This window comes from Ahaetulla prasina, chromosome 18 (genome assembly GCF_028640845.1).
Source record: "Ahaetulla prasina isolate Xishuangbanna chromosome 18, ASM2864084v1, whole genome shotgun sequence".
NCBI classification, from domain to species: domain Eukaryota; kingdom Metazoa; phylum Chordata; class Lepidosauria; order Squamata; family Colubridae; genus Ahaetulla; species Ahaetulla prasina.
Genome location: NC_080556.1, coordinates 5385874 through 5404751, shown reverse-complemented (window position 1 = coordinate 5404751; position 18878 = coordinate 5385874). Strand labels below are relative to the sequence as shown.

The 18878-nt window shown below is 47.5% G+C and overlaps 1 protein-coding gene across 1 annotated transcript in view; it reads left to right on the top strand.

Annotated features, from left to right (window-relative positions):
• Window positions 1-18878, top strand: part of AGRN (agrin) — a 234597-nt gene that overhangs the window by 172552 nt on the left and 43167 nt on the right. Inside the window, exons 11-16 of the mRNA XM_058160877.1 lie at window positions 1218-1366; window positions 3956-4061; window positions 5510-5626; window positions 7613-7777; window positions 17842-17985; window positions 18155-18279. Of these exons, the coding sequence (XP_058016860.1) occupies window positions 1218-1366; window positions 3956-4061; window positions 5510-5626; window positions 7613-7777; window positions 17842-17985; window positions 18155-18279 (806 nt within the window). The remainder of the gene's footprint in view (window positions 1-1217; window positions 1367-3955; window positions 4062-5509; window positions 5627-7612; window positions 7778-17841; window positions 17986-18154; window positions 18280-18878) is intronic.

Below are 18878 nucleotides of genomic sequence, written 5' to 3'. Positions count from 1 at the left end.
TCCTTCCTATCTTTTGGTCCTTTCTCCCTCCATTTTCTCCCTTCTTCCTTCCTTCCTTCTTCCTTCTCTTCTCTCCTTCCTTCCTCTTTCCTCCCTTCCTCCTTTTTTCCTTCTTTCCTCCCTATCCTTCTGTCCTTTCTCCTCCCTTGTCTCTCTTCTTCCTTTCTCTCTCTCCTTTCTCCCTCCTTTCCCCTCTAACTTCCTTTCTCTTCCCTCCCTCTTTTCCTTCCTCCCTGTCTTCCTTCCTTCCCCTTCCTCCCTTCCTCCTTTCTTCCTTCTTTCCTCGCTATCCTTCTGTCCTTTCTCCCTCCCTTTTCTCTCTTCTTTCTCCTTTCTTCTCTCCCTCCTTTCCCCTCTCTCCCCTTCCCTCCCCTTCCCTCCCTCTTTCCTCCATCTACATCCCTCCCTTTCCTTCCTTCTCTCCCTCCCTCCCTGGTTAATACCTGGATGAGAGAAACCACCATAAAACCTCACAGATGTTCTGAGACTAAGACCGAGAAGTCAGGCCAGAAAAAGGTAATGTTTCCTTCCACACTGTCACCAAGAAAGCCTCACATGAGAGGTCACATACTGAGATAGAAAGAGAAGAAAGGGTATTTTGCGCGCATGCACATGCCGGCCAGCTGATTTTTGGGCCTTTTGGGTTGTTTCCTGTCTCCGGAGGGCCTGGGGGGTAGTTCAGAAAGCCAGTTTTTCTCTCTCACCTGGCTCCAGAGCCTCTCTATGAGACTGGGGAGGGCAAAAACAGCCTTCCCCGCTCCCTGCCAGGCCCTCTGGAGGCCGGAAACGGCCCGTTTCCCAACTTCCGGTTGGACAGGAAGTGACTTTTTTGCTGTCCCCAGCCTCCAGAGCCTCTCTAGGAATCCCTGGAGGCTGGGGACAGCAAAAAAGTCACTTCCTGTCCAACCAGAAGTTGGGAAACGGGCCCTTTTTGGCCTCCAGAGAGCCTCCGGGAGGGTGGGGAAGGCTGTTTTTGCCCTCCCCAGACTCATAGAGAGGCTCTGGAGCCGGGTGAGAGAGAAAAATGGGCCTACCAGGCCATTGTGTGCCAGCAGCCGGGGGGAGCGTGCACGGGGGCGGGGCACATAGAATTATGGGTATGGGCACACACATGAGCAACCCCCCCCCACCCCTCCCTCCTGGCACACGATGGCAAAAACCTCACCCATCACTGGTCTAGGGGATACACCAATCTTGACTGTTCTTCTCTCGTGCAGAGTGCGGCTCGGGCGATGGGTCTGGCTCGGGAGATGCCATTGAGTGCGAGAGAGACAGCTGCCGGAAGTATGGGGGTTCGTGGGACGAAGATATGGAAGATGACCGCTGCGTGTGTGACTATACCTGTGGGACGGTACCACAGAACTTGGTAAGAGGGGATTTCCCTACGAGCATCTGCATAAATTAGATATTTGATTTTGATTTTTTATTTTGATTTTTTGCACAGAGCGAGAAGTTGATCTAGACCAGGGGTCTGCAACCTTAAACACTCAAAAGAGCCATTTGGACCCGTTTCCCACAGAAAAGAAAACACCGGGAGCCACAAAAACCCTTCCCGTGCCTGACTTATTTCTTGAACTACCATCTGTAGTTGAATTAAATGTTCTGTTTTCTTCTGAAATTGTTTTTTTCCTTGGATTTATCCATGGCTGGCCTACCGGGGGTTGAAAAGCTCAATAAATCGCGTGCTGGAAGGTGTCGCACATCGGTGGCTGTGATGCCTATTTTGAGTGACAGGGAGCCGCAGCAGAGGGGTGAAAGAGCCACATGCGGCTCCAGAGCCACACGCGGCTCCAGAGCCACAGGTTGCTGACTCCTGTCGAGACCAGAGGTGTCCAACTTTAAGACTGTGGACTTCAACTGGCTGGCTGGAGAATTCTGGGAGTTGAAGTCCACACGTTTTTTTTTTGGATCTGATGTTTTCCAAAACACCCCCTGATATTCTGCGGCTGGCTTTCTTTCTTTCTTTCTTTCTTTCTTTCTTTCTTTCTTTCTTTCTTTCTTTCTTTCTTTCTTTCTTTTTTTGTAAAGCGACACTTCGGAGAGCCGAGTTAAATTCTCCGTTGTGTCTTTAATGCTTCTCTGCCCTCTGGGTGTTTTGTGGTGTGTTTTTTTTCCCCATTTCTCATTAATTTCCCTGGCATGCATTTGCATATTTTATGGATGGGAAAGTGGAAAGCGCAGGAACTCCGTGCGTGTATGACATCCTGGATGCCAGCAGATGTGTTCTCCGAACCAGGAAAAATGGGAATGAAGGCTTCTATTTATTTTTTATTTATTTATTTTCTTCCCCTTCCGATGCCAAGAGATCGTGGGCAGAATTCTCTAGGACTCCATCCAACCGGCTTATTGACTTGCCAGGCTTACCCTAAATCTAAACCTCAAATCTGCAAGAATAATTATTTTTTTTCTCCCTGAAAGAGCCTTTAAGGCACCAGCTTGGAGGGCTGCCAGCCTTTTGAGTACGTAAAACAGTGCAGAGGTGGGTTTCAGCAGGTTCTGACCAGTTCTGGAGAACCGGTAGCGGAAATTTTGAGTAGTTCGGAGAACTGGCAGACACCACCTCTGACTGGCCCCGCCTCCCCATCTATTCTCTGCCTCCCGAGTCCCAACTGATTGGGAGGAAATGGGGATTTTGCAGTATCCTTCCCCTGGAGTGGGGAGGGAATGGGGATTTTACGGTATCCTTCCCCTGGAGTGGGGAGGGAATGGGGATTTTGCAGTATCCTTCCCCTGGAGTGCGGTAGGAATGGGGATTTTACAGTATCCTTCCCCTGGAGTGGGGAAGGAATGGGAATTTTACAGTATTCTTCCCCTGGAGTGGGGAGGGAATAGAGATTTTACAGTATCCTTCCCCTGAAGTGGGGAAGGAATGGAGATTTTGCAGTATCCTTCCCCTGGAGTGGGGAGGGAATGGGTATTTTACAGTATCCTTCCCCTGGAGTGCGGTAGGAATGGGGATTTTACAGTATCCTTCCCCTGGAGTGGGGAAGGAATGGGAATTTTACAGTATTCTTCCCCTGGAGTGGGGAGGGAATAGAGATTTTACAGGATCCTTCCCCTGAAGTGGGGAAGGAATGGAGATTTTGCAGAATCCTTCCCCTGGAGTGGGGAGGGAATGGGGATTTTACAGTATCCTTCCCCTGCCACATCCACCAAGCCATACCCACAGAACTGATAGTAAAAAAATTTGAATCTCACCACTGGAGCAGGGGAGCTACTAAGAATAGGGAAACTAAAACGACCCACCAAGCCAGAATGGAACAACTTGCCGTGGGACAATTTTAACAATTCCATTTAATTATTTTCATTTTTGCCATTCCCATTTCATTCTGTCTGTCCTTTGGCATCTTTTCTTTAACGACTCCACTCCGCGATTTCTTCGATATTAGTGTAACTCTTATTGTCCCACGGCGAGTTCTTCCACGGTGAGACAGCCGTGTCGAATTGTTCCGTGGCGAATTGTGGTAGACCCTTCCCAAGGGAGATAACGGGAGGTGCGGTGGCCTAGAGGTGGATCTCTCGCCACACAATCAGGAGGCTGTGAGTTCGATCCTAGGTAGAGGCTGATATTTCTCTCTCCGGGAACTCTGAGAATATATCTGCTGAATATAACTCTGCATTGGCAACAGGAAAGGCATCCGGCCAGTAAAACACTCTGCTAGCTCCATTCAGTTGCCCAGATTCATCCCACAAGGGATTATGGGGTCGTTAAACGACAAACAACATAGGGAGATAACGGGAGAGGAACAGGAAAGAGAAATTTTAACTGGGGAAACGTCAGGCACAGACTTTAGTTCTGGCTTTAATTTCCTGCAATTCACTTCTAACAAAGCTATTCCTTTTGCAACAAATGGATCCCAGGATTGTTTCTACTCGGGGGTCCAAGGTGAGGCGGGTCTGACATTTCAATTCTTTCTCTAACAAGGCACTCTCCTTTTTTCCCCCGCTGACGTAGGTGTGTGGGTCGGATGGGATAGCCTACGGAAACGAGTGTGAACTTAAAAAATCCCGCTGCGAGAAACGCCAGGACATTTACGTGGCGAGCCACGGACCCTGCCAAGGTAATTTCAGGCTGGTGGGAAATCAAAGACTTTCCGGACATCTTTATAACCAGAAATTGGCAACCCCACGGGTTCTTCTTCTTAGTTGAAGGAAGAAAATCGACCTTGATTGGTGTTTGGAAGGCGAAGCTCAAATACTTGGGCCACCTAAAGAGAAGAGAAATGTTGAGAAAGATGGAAGGCAAAAGGAGAAGGGGATGGCAGAAGACGGGATACCGGGTTTTCCCGAAAATAAGACCTCCCCCAAAAATAAGACCTCCCTGAAAATATTTAAACACACGCGCAGCCGGTCCCTGCCATTTCCTCTGGTTAGGGTTAGGGAGACAGAGCTGGAAATCAGATAAGAAGGCAAGAGGAGCCCCGTCTTGCTCCACGCGCCCCCAAAAATAAGACACACCCCCCCCAAAAAAAATAAGGCCAAGCACTTATTTCAGAATTCAAAAAAATATAAGACAGGGTCTTATTTTTGGAGAAACACAGTAGTTCGATTTTGTCATTGACGCAGTGGATATGAGATTGGGCAGTCTCAGGGAGGCGGTAGAAGACGGGGGGGCTGGCATGATCGATAGGGTCGCGAAACGATTTTAGCAACTGAGCCAACAGCACCTCGAAGGGCTGAAGCGACCCGTGTTTCCCCAAAAATAAGACCCTGTCTTATATAATTCGAAACCACGAAATAAGCACTTGGGCCTTATTTTTGGGGCGGTCTTATTATTTTGGGGCGTGTGGAGCAAGATGGGGCTCCTCTTGCCATCTTATCCGATTTCCAGCTCCGTCGAGTTTCTCACTGTTGTGTGCAAGGAAACAAGTTGTACTGTTAAAAAAAAAAAATCCACACTTCTCGCAAGTTCAATCAATTCATTCCAACTTCTAGGTCTTATTTTCAGGGGAGGGCTTATTTTCGGGGGGATTTTAGCCCGATTGGGATTATTATCCGGGGAGGTTGTTCCAGGATGCATTCCTTTCCTGAGGGGTGGGGGAAGCCTGTCAGTTTTGGAAGACAATTTTCTTTTTTGCTTCTTAACTGCCACATATTTTAGCTGGGGAAGTTGGGAGGGGGTTGTTGTTGGAGCGGTAGAAAGTTAGTCATAACAACATTCCGTATTCAAGGACTTTTGCCTGCGTCTGATGGAGACTGCCTGAAGATTATATCCAATTGAGTGTGAAGACTTGATTGGACAATGTGTTGAACTTGTGGGCGTGGGGCAGGGGTGTGAATTGTCAACTGGGTGTGGAAAACCTGGAAGCTTTCAGTTTCGGGTTTTTCCAGCTGTGCCAATATGACATCTCTAATAAAGTGGAATTTTGAGGAACCTCAAGCCTCAGAGCTTTATTTCGTTGGGGGGTGTTCCTTGGAACCCTGACACTTATTTTCGGGGAAAACACGGTACTTGCTGGTGGCCCTGTCGTTAAAAAAGAGATTTTTTAATTTTTTTTTCCTTTTCCAGGGGTCCCAACGCTTCCGACTTCTTCGCCAGAACTCCTTCACTGTAGCAAAACCGTTTACGGCTGCTGCCCAGACAATGTGACTCTGGCGCTCGGAGTTGGGTCGGCTGGATGCCCCAGTAAGTCGTTGCCACTCTTTTGGGCCCTGCAATGAGGCTTTTAAAAGGGGGGCTTAGAGTGGAGGGAAGCCCTTTCCCCAGCGCTCTCTGGCTGTTCTGCCTTTTCCCTTCCCGCCCCCCCCCCCACCCTCCGCAGCCCACCCATGCAGAGTTTATTAAATTTTTATGGAATAATTAGCCAGAGCCATCTTGTTCGCCTAACGAGACGGGGGGAAAGGAGTCGGTGGCATTTTAAGCAGCTGAGGCCGAGGGCCAGCTGGTTAGCGGGCGTCCATTAGAGCAGCCGGCGGGAATGCGACGGCCTTGTTTGCGGTTCGGTAGAGGCGTTGCGTGCACCGGGTCATTTATTCAGCGGTGGCCGTGTTCCAGAAGCGATTTTAATGGCTCCAGAGCTCTTGACCCCCAAAGAGCTGTAGAATCTGCAGAAATGGCAGATTCTCCCTCCCTTCCGGAGTCGCATCGATAATTGATGCCGCGAAGTCACTCGGACGCTCATCTGGAAATTAAAATCTCACGTCTGCCTAGGAGCGCTCGGGGGGGGGGGGAACCCACCTCCCCTCCTTCTCAACCAGGCCTGCGGCAATGCTTTGATTTTCACTGCCGTGGCAGTTCGTTAATTCAGTTCATTTGGGAGGAGGGTGCCTGACCCCCCCATCTGTGGAAATCCCGTTAAAGCTACTTTTTTAAAAAAAAGCTAGACCCCCACTCATCTCCCAGAGGTTATTCTTTTGGAAGTTTCCAAAAGTTCCTGTTTGGGCTGTTGTGTTGGAACCGATCGCATCACCCAACGGAAATGTAAGCATCTCGTTCTACCACGTAATTAGTAAGGACTAGAAACCTGAGCTGTGCTGTTTTGCAGGCAGGGTTCATTAAATCACAGTGGCTAGATGGCTAATGAATCAATGGAAGAGCTTGTGAGTTCTTCCATCATTGGAAGTTTTCAAAAAAAAATAGACAACTGTTTGACCAGGATGGCTGATGAATGTCTGCGGAGATTCTCAGTTATCCAGGTCATGGTCAAAGAGACCATCTATATCAGGGGTCTCCAACCTTGGCAACTTTAAGCCTGGTGGACATCAAATCCCAGAATCCCCCAGCCAGCATTCTGGGAGTTGAAGTCCACCAGACTTAAAGTTGCCAAGGTTGGAGACCCCTGATCTATATTAAAATCGAATCGCCTTCTCTCGACAGACGGTGAGCGATACAACACCACCTGTGTCCGGTTTACGACACATTCCTTTCAGCTGTGCCAAGAAGGTTCCACGCCCATTTGCACTATTCAAGTAGTGACCCTGAGGACACAGATAAACCTCCAAGTAGCCTCAACGACTCAGAGGGGAGTGCAAAGAATAGCAATCCTTCCAATTCCCCACCATTCAGCCAGAACCGAAGAAGCTTCTTGGATGAGAAGTGAAATATCCTCAAGGAAAAATAAAAGAAAGCCGTATTGCCTCTTGAAGGGACGTGGTGGCTCAGTGGCTACGACGCTGAGCTTGTCGATCGAAAGGTTGGCAGTTCGGCGGTTCGAATCCCTAGCGCCGCATAACGGGGTGAGCTCCCGTGACTTGTCACAGTTTCTGCCAACCTAGCGGTTCAAAAGCAGGTTAAAAAAAATGCAAGTAGAAAAATAGGGACCACCTTTGGTGGGAAGGTAACAGCATTCCATGTGCCTTTGGTGTCAAGTCATGCCAGCCACGTGACCACGGAGACATCTTTGGACAGCGCTGGCTCTTTGGCTTTGAAACGGAGATGCGCACTGCCCCCTAGAGTCGGGAACGACTAGCACAGATGTGCGAGGGGAACCTTTACCTTTACTGCCTCTTGAAAAAACACCTTTGGGTTAAACTAGAAGACCTTCGTGTTCCCTGCCAGCCTTAGGATTCTCCGTTCTACGTAGCTCTCGTTGGGAAACCTGTCCGAGGGGCTACGGGCTCTTCTACCAAACCAATTTGAGAGCTAACCCTTCCCTGCCTCCTGTCTTTGTAGGCACTTGCCACTGTAACCCCTATGGCTCCTACGGAGGGAGCTGTGATCCCAGCACGGGCCAGTGCTCCTGCAAACCCGGCGTCGGGGGGTTGAAGTGCGACCGCTGCGAACCTGGCTTCTGGAACTTCCGCGGCATCGTCACGGACAGCAAGAGCGGCTGTACTCGTAAGTACCTCTGGTGGCCACTAGGGTGGAAACATATTGGCGTTGAGCCTGTTTCATCTCTCCTATTCAGTGTAGAAGAGCAAGCAGAGTGAAAGGTGGTGGAGTTAAGCAAGTATCCAGTCTAGAATCTTTAAATTCTCACAAACGTCTTAAGTCCAGCTTCTCTTGAACTGCATTGATTCTTATCTTGAGCAAAAAATCTTCTTTACGGTCCTGGTTCTTTAGGCCTGACATTTCCATCCATAATTCTTCTGCAAACTCAGAAGGGGGCCTTCAAAGACACACCCCCTCCTCCCCAAAAAAGCAGATCTGTTTTTGAAACCATCCACACCTGACAAGGCACTGTTTTTCAAAAAAATTAAATTTACAAAAAATGAAAAGAAAGAAAAAAAGAAAGAAAGAAAGAAAGAAAGAAAGAAAGAAAGAAAGAAAATGGAGCTCAGGAGGGCTGTGTGCAGGGCTCCCCCCGCACCCCCAGCTCCGTTTTTGATGGCAGACGACTGCAGGAGGCTGTCCCAGCCAAAAACGGGCCCTGGTTGGGGCTGCATCCACCCCAGCCACAACTCCCAGCCGCCCTGAGGTCAAACACAATCCTGAGGCTGCCCCCGATGAAATTGAGTTTGATACCCCTGTTCCGGGGTGAAATGTAAAATTTGTTACTACCGGTTCTGTGGGTGTGGCTTGTGGGGGGTAATGTGACTGGGTGGGCATGGCCAACTTTTTTTTTTTTACTTTTAAAAGCATTTTTTCGGCCAAAGAGGTTGTAGAAAAAATGCTTTTAAAAGGCTCTGACGATCCCAGCTAAGTTGCCTGATCATCAGAGGCTTTTGTTTTCTTTTAAAAGCATTTTTTTTTGCTTTTAAAAGAAAAAAAACCCTTCTGACGATCAGGCAACTCAGCTGCGATCGTCAGAAGAGCCTTTGAAAAGCATTTTTTCTACAATCTCTTCAGCCGAAGAGGTTGTAGAAAAAAATGCTTTTCAAAGGCTCTGGCGATCCCAGCTGAGCCCCGTGATCATCAGAGGCTTTTTTTTTTACTTTTAAAAGCATTTTTTTCAGCCGAAGAAAAAATGCTTTTAAAAGTAAAAAAAACCCAAAAACTTCTAATGATCGCGCGGCTCAACTGGGCATGGGCAGGGGAGCAGGGATTTTTGCTACCAGTTCTCCGAACCACCCACCACCATCACTACCGGATCGGGCGATCCGGTCCGAACTGGGAGCATTTCATCCCTGCCCTGTTCTATACAAAGTTTTGGGGGGCTGGAGTTAGGGAGTCCAGGCCCCAATTTAGGGAAAGCCCTTCAGAGTCTCAGCCGAGGTGAGCTTTGATTTTTATTTTTATTTTAATTCCTTCCTTGGGCTGATAGCAGAACAAATGAGGCTCCATTTTCTCATTGTCTCCGTCTCGCACCTGGGGCAGAGAGCATGGATGGAGGCGCGATGTGGAAATGAGTTCTCAGCCTCCCTCCCCCAGTCACTCGCTCTCCAGAGCAGGAGGTCAGTTCGCACCCAGCATCTGCCAGAGAAGTCATTATCAAACAGATGATAACCAGGAGCCCATTTTCAAAAAGATCAGACCGGGAGGAGAGTGGGGGAGTTGAATATCCGTGTGCGCGTTTTTTAATTGGAAGCCGTGGCTCAGACTGGTAAGACAGTCTGTTATTAACAGCAGCTGCCTGCAATTACTGCAGGTTCAAGCCCCACCAGGCCCAAGGTTGACTCAGCCTTCCATCCTTTATAAGGTAGGTAAAATTAGGACCCAGATTGTTGGGGGCAATAAAGTTGACTTTGTATATAATATACAAATGGATGAAGACTATTGCTTGACATAGTGTAAGCCGCCCTGAGTCTTCGGAGAAGGGCGGGATATAAATGCAAATTAAAAAAAAAAAGTAAAGTTTATAAAAACTGCAGAGCTGGCCCGTGGCCAGAGAAATGTCAAAAGTCTGGAATAAATTCGGCAGAGAAATCCAAGTTTTTGAGTCCAGATCATCATCATCATCTACTTTTAGTAAAGGTAAAGGTTCCCCTCGCACATACGTGCTAGTCGTTCCCGACTCTAGGGGGCGGTGCTCATCTCCGTTTCAAAGCCGAAGAGCCAGCGCTGTCCAAAGACGTCTCCGTGGTCACGTGGCTGTCGTGACTCAACGCCAAAGGTGCCCGGAACGCTGTTCCCTTCCCACCAAAGATGGTCCCTATTTTTTCTACTTGCATTTTTTTAAGTGCTTTCGAACTGCTAGGTTGGCAGAAGCTGGGTTAAGGAAAGGAAGCGCTATATAAGCCTTAAGTGCTATTGCTCCATCGTTGGAAGCTTTCAAGAAAAGATTGGACAACCGTTTGTCCGGCCTGGAAAAAAAGGGACTCCTCCCTTAGGCAAGGGGTTGGACTAGAAGACCTCCAAGGTCCCTTCCAGCCTTTCTATGATTCTTGCGGGGAAACGGGAACCAAATTACAGTTCAGCAAGCAGGGGAATTGATCAGGTTTATGTCAGCTGCTCCAGATTTGTATTGACAAGCTATTCGTTGAGCAAACAAGAAAGTGAAGGGAAGGGAGGAGGGGAGGGGGGGACGGAGGGAGGGAGGAAGGGAGAGGGGAGCCTGTCTTAATTTCAAGGTCCATTGGCGATCAAAGCAGAGAAATCAATAAAGTGGCAAATGGGGTGGGAAAAGGGAGGGGAGGATGGAGAGAGAGAGAGAAAAAAAAGAGAGAATGATTTGGAAGCGACAACAAACAGCCGAGAATATGTGCTTGCCTGTGTGTGTGTGTGTGCGAGCATCCGCACAAACACACGGCGAGTGTGAAATTATCGCAGGCACGCATCTTTTTCGTTCTCCGGAGGATCCGGAGTTGTTCTGCAGTAGACAATCCTGAAATGAAGATCGTCTGGACCAGGGGTGTGAAATTTGGAAGCAGCAAAGGACCCAGCCCGCGGTGCCTCCGCCAGCGAAAACGGAGCTCCATTTTTGCTGGCAGAGGGCTGCCAGGAGGCTGTGGCGGTCCAAAAACGGGGACCCGGGGAGGACCCTACACATGGCCACTGCTCCACCCACCCACCTCCGGCTCCATTTTTGCTGGCAGCGGGCTATCAGAACAAACTTCCAAACCAAACAAAAGGAGAAATGTTTCCCCTTTTGCATTTGAGCATTGCAAGAAGGGACAGGAAAGGAAAAAGGGAAAAAGGAAAGGCAGAGAAGGAAGAGGGGAAGAGAGCCAGGAAGGAAAGATCAAGAAAGAGGGGAAGGAAGAAGAAAGGAGAAGAAAGAGGGAAGGAAAAAGAAGAAGAGGAAGGAAGGAAGGAAGGAAGGAAGGAAGGAAGGAAGGAAGGAAGGAAGGAAGGAAGGAAGGAGAGACAAGGTAGGTAGGAAGGAAAAAGAGAGATGGAGGAAGGAAATGGAAACGAAAAGGAAGGAAGGAGATGGAAGAAGGAAGGAGATTGAAATGAGAAGGAAGGAAGGAAGAAGATAGAAATAGGAAGGAAGGAGATTGAAATGAAGAAGGAAGGAGGAAGGAAGGCGATGGAAATGAAAAGAAGGAAGGAAGAAGATGGAAATAGGAAGGAGACTGAAATGAAAAGAAGGAAGAAGATGGAAATGAGAAAAAGGAAGGAAGGAAGAAGATAGAAATAGGAAGGAAGGAAGGAGATTGAAAGGGAAGGAAGGAAGGAAGGAAGGAGATTGAAATGAAGAAGGAAGGGAGCAAGGAAGGAGATGGAAATGAAAAGAAGGAAGGAAGAAGATGGAAATAGGAAGGAGACTGAAATGAAAAGAAGGAAGAAGATGGAAATGAGAAAAAAGGAAGGAAGGAAGAAGATAGAAATAGGAAGGAAGGAGATTGAAAAGGAAGGAAGGAAGGAGGGAGATGGAAATGAGAAAGAAGGAAGGAAGGAAGAAGATGGAAATGGGAAGGAAGGAGATGGAAATGAAAAGAAGGAAGGAAGGAGATGGAAATGAAAAGGAAGGAAGGAAGGAGGGAGATGGAAATGAGAAAGAAGGAAGGAAGGAAGAAGATGGAAATGGGAAGGAAGGAGATGGAAATGAAAAGAAGGAAGGAAGGAGATGGAAATGAAAAGGAAGGAAGGAAGGAGATGGAAATAGGAAGGAAGGAGATTATAATGAGAGTGAGGGGAGGATGTGTGGGAAGTCCTGCCTTAGCCCTTGGCCGCCACAGCTACCCCCCCAACCCCGGACAGGAATGACATCGAGCTGCCCCCCCCACTCCCCGGTCAAACACGCGGCCCTCAATGAAATCGAGTTTGACACCCGTGCTCTGGAGGCAGCCAGAGGGAGGAAGGGGGGAGAGAGAGAGAGAAATTCTGAGTGAAACACCAGGTGGGAAATTAAACCACACGCTCCTGGTTTGAGCTGCCTGGAAGCCAGCGCTGCTTGCCCCTTGATGCTTATCAAATGTATCTTCAGGGTGCGCGGTACGACACGCACCAGCATGTGTGCAGACACAAGACAAGGGAGGTAATTAGATGCCAGAGAAGCTACTGGGATGTGTGTGTGTGTGTGTGTGTGTGTGTGTGTGTGGATTTTGCACGTGGGCTGTCTAATCGCATCCCCCATTAAAACCGTTGGGACCGCTGGCTGAAACTGGAGCGAGGCCGGTCGGAAAGATACTCGCTGTCATAAAGAATCCGACTCAGAAAAGAGCTGGGAGGGTCCTTGGGAGATCTGCTAGTCCACCCCCCCTGTTCAAGCACCATTTCAGACATTTTCTGTCCAATCTTTTCTTTAAAAACCTCCAATTTTTAAAGGCAAACTTCTGCTCTACTGGTTAATTGTCCTCACCTGTCAGGAAATTTCTCCTTAATTCCAGGTTGCTTCTCTCCTTGATCAGTTTCCATCCATCCTTTCTTGTCTCGCCTTCTGGTCCTTCGGAAAATATAATGGACTCCCTCCTCTTTGTAGCAGGTGGCAGGTAAAGGCAAAGGTTCCCCTCGTACATACGTGCTAGTCGTTCCCGACTCTAGGGGGCGGTGCTCATGTTCGTTTCAAAGCCGAAGAGCCGGCGCTGTCCGAAGACATCTCCGTCATGTGGCCGGCATGACTCAATGCCGAAGGCGCACGGAACGCTGTTCCCTTCCCACCAAAGGTGGTCCCTATTTTTCTACTTGCATTTTTTACCTGCTTTCGAACTGCTAGGTTGGCAGAAGCTGGGACAAGTCACGGGAGCTCACCCTGTTACGCGGCGCTAGGGATTCGAACCGCTGAACTGCCGACATTTCAACTGACACACTCAGCGTCTTAGCCACTGAACCACTGTGTCCCTTTTATTTTATTTTTTATTTTTATTTATTTTTTATTTACATTTATATCCCGCCCTTCTCCGAAGACTCAGGGCGGCTTACAGTGTATAAGGCAATAGTCTCATTCTATTTGTATATTTACAAAGTCAACTTATTGCCCCCCCAACAATCTGGGTCCTCATTTTACCTACCTTATAAAGGATGGAAGGCTGAGTCAACCTTGGGCCGGGCTTGAACCTGCAGTAATTGCAGGCTGCTGTGTTCTAATAACAGGCTTCTAACAGCCTGAGCTATTACGGCCCTTTTAATAATAATAATAATATAATAATAATACTTAACATCATCTTCTTTAACAACTCTCCACTTAAACATTTCCTCTTTTTATCTCTCCTCCTTTCCAACATCTGTTTCTATTGTCTAGCCATTGATAAAATATTGTCCCATATCTTCTTTATCTTTAATAGTAAGCGTTCGTCTATCCATTTCTGCACATTCTAGTATTTTCTTAATTACAGTCCCCTCAGATGGGATCTCATCATTTTTTTCCATCGTTGCGCAAATACAATTCTAGTTGCCGTTCATATATGCAAGATCAGATATGTTCGTCTTTTTGTCGTATTTTTCTGGTAGAATGCCCCAAACAAAAATATCTCTGGTTTCAAATCTATATGTTGCTTAGTCATTTTTTTCCAGCCATGTATGTATTTCTGGAATGACTTGTCTCCAGAAGTTGTGAATGCTCCAACTCTGGAAGTTTTTAAGAAGAGGTTGGATAACCGTTTGTCTGAAGTGGTGTAGGGTTTCCTGCTTAAGCAGGGGGTTGGACTAGAAGACCTCCAAGGTCCCTTCCAACTCTGTTAGTCTATTCTATTCTATTCTATTCTATTCTATTCTATTCTATTCTATTCTATTCTATTCTATTCTATTCTATTCCTCCAGTATTTTTTTACTTTGTTTTGGGGCATGTAGGTGGATTTTTGCTAAGGTGTAACTTTTCCCCCCTCTCCTAACTCCCCCTAGTAGAGAAGGGACTCCCCTGCCCCGCCCTTCCTCTGGCCTAGCTGAGAAAGACAGAAAGTTTCCCTCCATATCACCAAAGTTCATTTGAATCTTCCTGGGAATTTATTCACTCTGGAACAGCGTTGAGAGAAGTGAGAGCTCAGGTCTCCTGCTTTGAGCGGGGGGCTGGACTAGAGGACCTCCATGGTCCCTTCCAGCCCTCGGATGGATTCTATGTTCTATTAAAGCAAGGAAGTCTAATCGGGACAAGCAGCCCTTAAGAATAAGACCCCACCCCTATTTAAAAAAAACAACGATTACCATCTTGTTGCTGGATATTTGTAGTGCTAAATTGGGTCTCCAACAGCCTGGATTTGATTTAAATCGAGTTGATTTAAATCACGACTGAAATCATAATTTAAGCCACGATTTAAACCGCGACTGAAATCATGATTTAAACCGTGACTGAAATCATGATTTAAACCATGATTTAAATCACTGCTGAAATCATGATTTAAACCATGGTTTAAATCACTGCTGAAATCATGATTTTTAAACAATGATTTAAATCACTGCTGAAATCATGATTTTTAAACCACGATTTAAATCACTGCTGAAATCATGATTTTAAACCATGATTTAAACCATGATTTAAACCACTAGTAAAAAGGCTTGATTTAAATCAACTCAATTTAAATCATTTTTAAAGAGCAGCCGTCATCTCTGTCCCACAGCAGGTCCTCTTCTGACCCGCTGTTGACTCACCAACCGTCTCAATATGGCAGAATAGACAGCCTCCTGCTACATGAGCTCCATTTCACGCTGAATAAACAAAATTATTAATGTATCTTAAATAGAAAACTATCTTTAGATAGATTTTTAACTCCAAAAACATGTTATTAAAATAAATTTGATTTTTTTTAAAAAAAACCCAAAAAATCCGATTTAAATTTTAAAAAATCCGATTTAATTTTTTTAACAAATCAGATTTATTTATTTTTAAAAAGGCATCAATTTTTATCCATCCTGGTCTACAAAGATGTGTCTGTGTAGTTTTTGAACTGATGTCCCTTCTCCTATGTACCGAGATGGTTTTATTGCACTATTTTGGGACCGGAGGCGGGGTGGGTGGGTCCCAAATCCCTAACTCTGGCTTGCCGTCTCAGAGCCGTGAAGTTATCCGGGGCCTTGGTTCTGCTTGAGCGCCGGCTGCCTTTAGCGGCTTAGCCCCATCAGCCTTCTTTAAATGCGGGAAGGTATTACGTTCAGCCTCCAGTTAGCGAAGGAACAGACAAGACAGTAATAGAAAAGTCGGCTTTAATTTCATAGATTTATGGTCTGCTTTTCAGAAGGAGAAAAAAAAAAAACGCGTAATCAAAATACGGCGTTTAAAACACAAATGATGAAACCGGTAAGGAGATAAGCTAGTGGTAGGAAAAGAAAAAAACCCGAACTCTACGGGGGACAGAATTTATTCTACGTTCTCCCCGGTGAACGTCCAGGGAAAGGGGGGGACATATAGACTTCTGGGGCAGGGTTGAAATGTAAAATTTGTTACTTCTGTGGGCGTGGCTTGGTGGTGGTGGGGTAATGTGACTGGGTGGGCGTGGCCAACTTTTTTTTTTTTAACTTTTAAAAGCATTTTTTTTCTTATTTTTAAAAGCATTTTCCTTTTTTGGCCGAAGAGGTTGTAAAAAAATGCTTTTAAAAAGGTCTGGCGATCAGGCAACTCAGCTGGGATCGCCAGAGGAGCCGTTTAAAAGCTTTTAAAGGGTTCTGACGATCCCAGCTGAGCCGCGCGATCATCAGAGGGTTTTTTTTTTTAACTTTTAAAAGCATTTTTTCGGCCGAAGAAAAAAATGCTTTTAAAAGTAAAAAAAAAATCTCTGATGATCGTGTGACTCGGCGGGAGGGGGGGGGCTGGGGACAGGGATTTTTGCTACCGGTTCTCCGAACCACCTGCTGCCATCGCTACCGGATCAGGCAATCCGGTCCGAACCGGGAGCATTTGGGGCAGAGGTGGCAGTGGTGGGTTTCACTTACCTTTGCTACCCGGTTCGCCCGCACAGGGTGCAGAAGCTTCTGCACATGCGCAGGGCGTATTTGTTGACGTCTGGATGGGTGGGCAGAGCCTCCTGACACCGCTGCTACCGGTTCGTCCAAATTGGGGCGAACCGGTAGCAACCCACCACTGAGAGGTGGGTCTCACATATTCTTACCACCGCTTCGCCGCACAAATGCATCCGGCCTTCCGCGCATGTGCTTTGCTCACGCGTGTGCCTTCTGTGCATGTGCCCGCCCTCGAAAACGCAGCTAAATAGGACGGCATTACGCCGGGGCGGGTGTGCAGGCCCACCCACAGTTGCCGCTGCCGGTTCGCTTGAACCGGTCTGAACCTATAGACGAAAGATGGGTGACGTTCGATCTTGCATAGGGCAGCTGTTTTGAGGCTCTACATATATCCACAAGGTGCTTAAGCAACATCTCGCAACATCTCGCTTGAGGGATCGATTGTCATCGTAAGTCGAGGACTACCTGTATTTGCTTGGGGGGTGGGTGGGAAGGGCTTTTGCTTCACTGAGAAAAAAGCTGTGTTCCTTTCTCGCAAGTCAACCTTATCCAGCCCAAATCCTTTCAGGTGGGTATCCATCAGCTCCTAGCATCCCCCAGATTTCGGCATGGAGGTCAGCTCTCAGAATTCCTCAGCCTGCCTGCACAGCCCTGAGAATTCTGGGAGTTTGGCTCCCATCTCTCTCGAATGGCAGAAGGAATTCTAACACCCTTGGATGAGGGAATATAAGGGGAACGCACCACATTTGTGGGTGATACTAAGCTGGCAGGAATAGCCAACACCCTAGATCAGGGGTCTCCAACTTTGGCAACTTTAAGCCTGGCAAACTTTGCTGGCTGGGGAATTCTGGGAGTTGAAGTCAACAAGTCTTAAAAGAGCCCTGCCCTAGATTATAGGCTCAAGGTTCAGATGGATCTTGACAGACTTGAACCCTGGGCCCTATCTAACAAAATGAAGTTCAACGGGGAGAAAAGTTAAGTCCAACACTTAGGCAAGAAAAACCCAAAGGATACATATAGACTGGGTGAAACCAGGTTTAATAACTGTGAGAGGGACCTTGGAATCTTAGTGGACAACCAGCTAAATATGAGCCAGCAGTGTGCGGCGACCGCCAAAAAAGCCATTGCAATCCTAAAGTGCATTAATAGAGGGATACAATCAAGATTAAATGAGGCACTAATATCACTCTATGAAGCCTTAGTAAGACCACACCTAGAGTACTGCATCCAGTTTTGGTCACCACACTATAAAAAAGATGTTGAGATTCTAGAAAGAGTGCAGAGAAGAGCAACCAGGATGATTAAGGGACCGGAGGCTAAAACATACAATGAACGGTTGCAGGAACTGGGCATGGCTAGTCTAGTGAAGAGAAGGACCAAGGGAGACAGGATAGCAGCCTTCCAATATTTGAGGGGCTGCCACAGAGAGGATGGAGTCAAGCTATTTTCTAAAGGACCTGAAGCCCAGACAAGGAATAATGGATGGAAACTGAACAAGGAGAGATTCAATAAGGAGAAATTTTCTGACAGTGAGAACAATCAACCCGTGAAACAGACGTTGTGGGAGCTTCATCCCTGGAAGCTTTCAAGAAGAGACTAGACTGCCATTTGTCAGAAATGGCGTAGGATCTCCTGCCTGGGTGGGTGGGTGGGGTTGGAGTAGATGACCTCACAAGGTCCCTTCTCACTCTGTTAGTCTGTTAAACCCGCTTGTTTCTTCCCGAACCCTCCCTGGCTTTCCTCAACAGCCTGCCACTGCGATCCTGTGGGATCCGTCCGGGATGACTGCGAACAGATGACCGGCTTGTGTTCGTGTAAAACCGGGATTACCGGCACTAAATGCAAACAGTGTCCCAGCGGAAGCAAATTGGGAATGTCCGGTTGTGAAAAAGGTAAACTGACTTTTGTACGCAACAGCTTTAGGGGGTGAGGGTTTGTTGTTGTTTTTTTGAAGTTTTTAGACGTTTTCTCTGCTGGAGAGCCAAAGAAATAATATCTTCCTGGGAAGGAATAAAATTGGCAGCTTATGTCTATATTGAATGTCGTGCATGATCCCCCCAGATCTCTCGGCCCCCTCGTCTTGCGCTGAAATGACCTGTGAATTCGGGGCGTCGTGTGTGGAAGTGAAGGGCCTTCCCCAGTGCGAGTGCCCGTCGTTGCTTTGCACAGAAGCTGACACCTCCAAGGTGAGCAGAGCATTCTGACTAGGCTTCCCAAGATCATGAAGCGGACTCCTTGTCCCGACCAAAAAAAACAACAACACCCTTTTGATTAAGTTACTGTGAATTCCTCTCATTCACATCCAGCAAATTTACAGAATTTGCAGTCGCAGACTTTATCTGGCTTGGAGAGCTGCAAGGCCGATATCTTCAAAACTTGGCAAGGAGTCACGAACCAATTAGGCGAACTAATTGTCTCCTGCAAACTCCACTCCCCTTTCGCTCCTCTTTTATTCCTTCTGGGAGGGGCCATTCATCATCCGCCTGTGGCGTTACTCCTGAGTCGACCCTTGTTCCTTAGCTGTTCCCTTCATCTGGCAACTCTGCGCATGCGCACACTGGGAACAGGCTCCAGCTGTTCGTCTGCCTCGCTGATGTCCGACTCCGAAGGCAGCTGATAACTGTCAGAGGGCCCTGGCCCCCTCTCTGCCTCCGACGCAGAGCCCTCATCAGAGCCTTCCCCAGACTCCAGCACTGGCCCATGTTCCTCCCCAACCTTTTCACTCCCGAATCTGGTGGGCCACAACACAGAGGGAGCATGAGTGAAGATGGGTGGGCAAACTCGC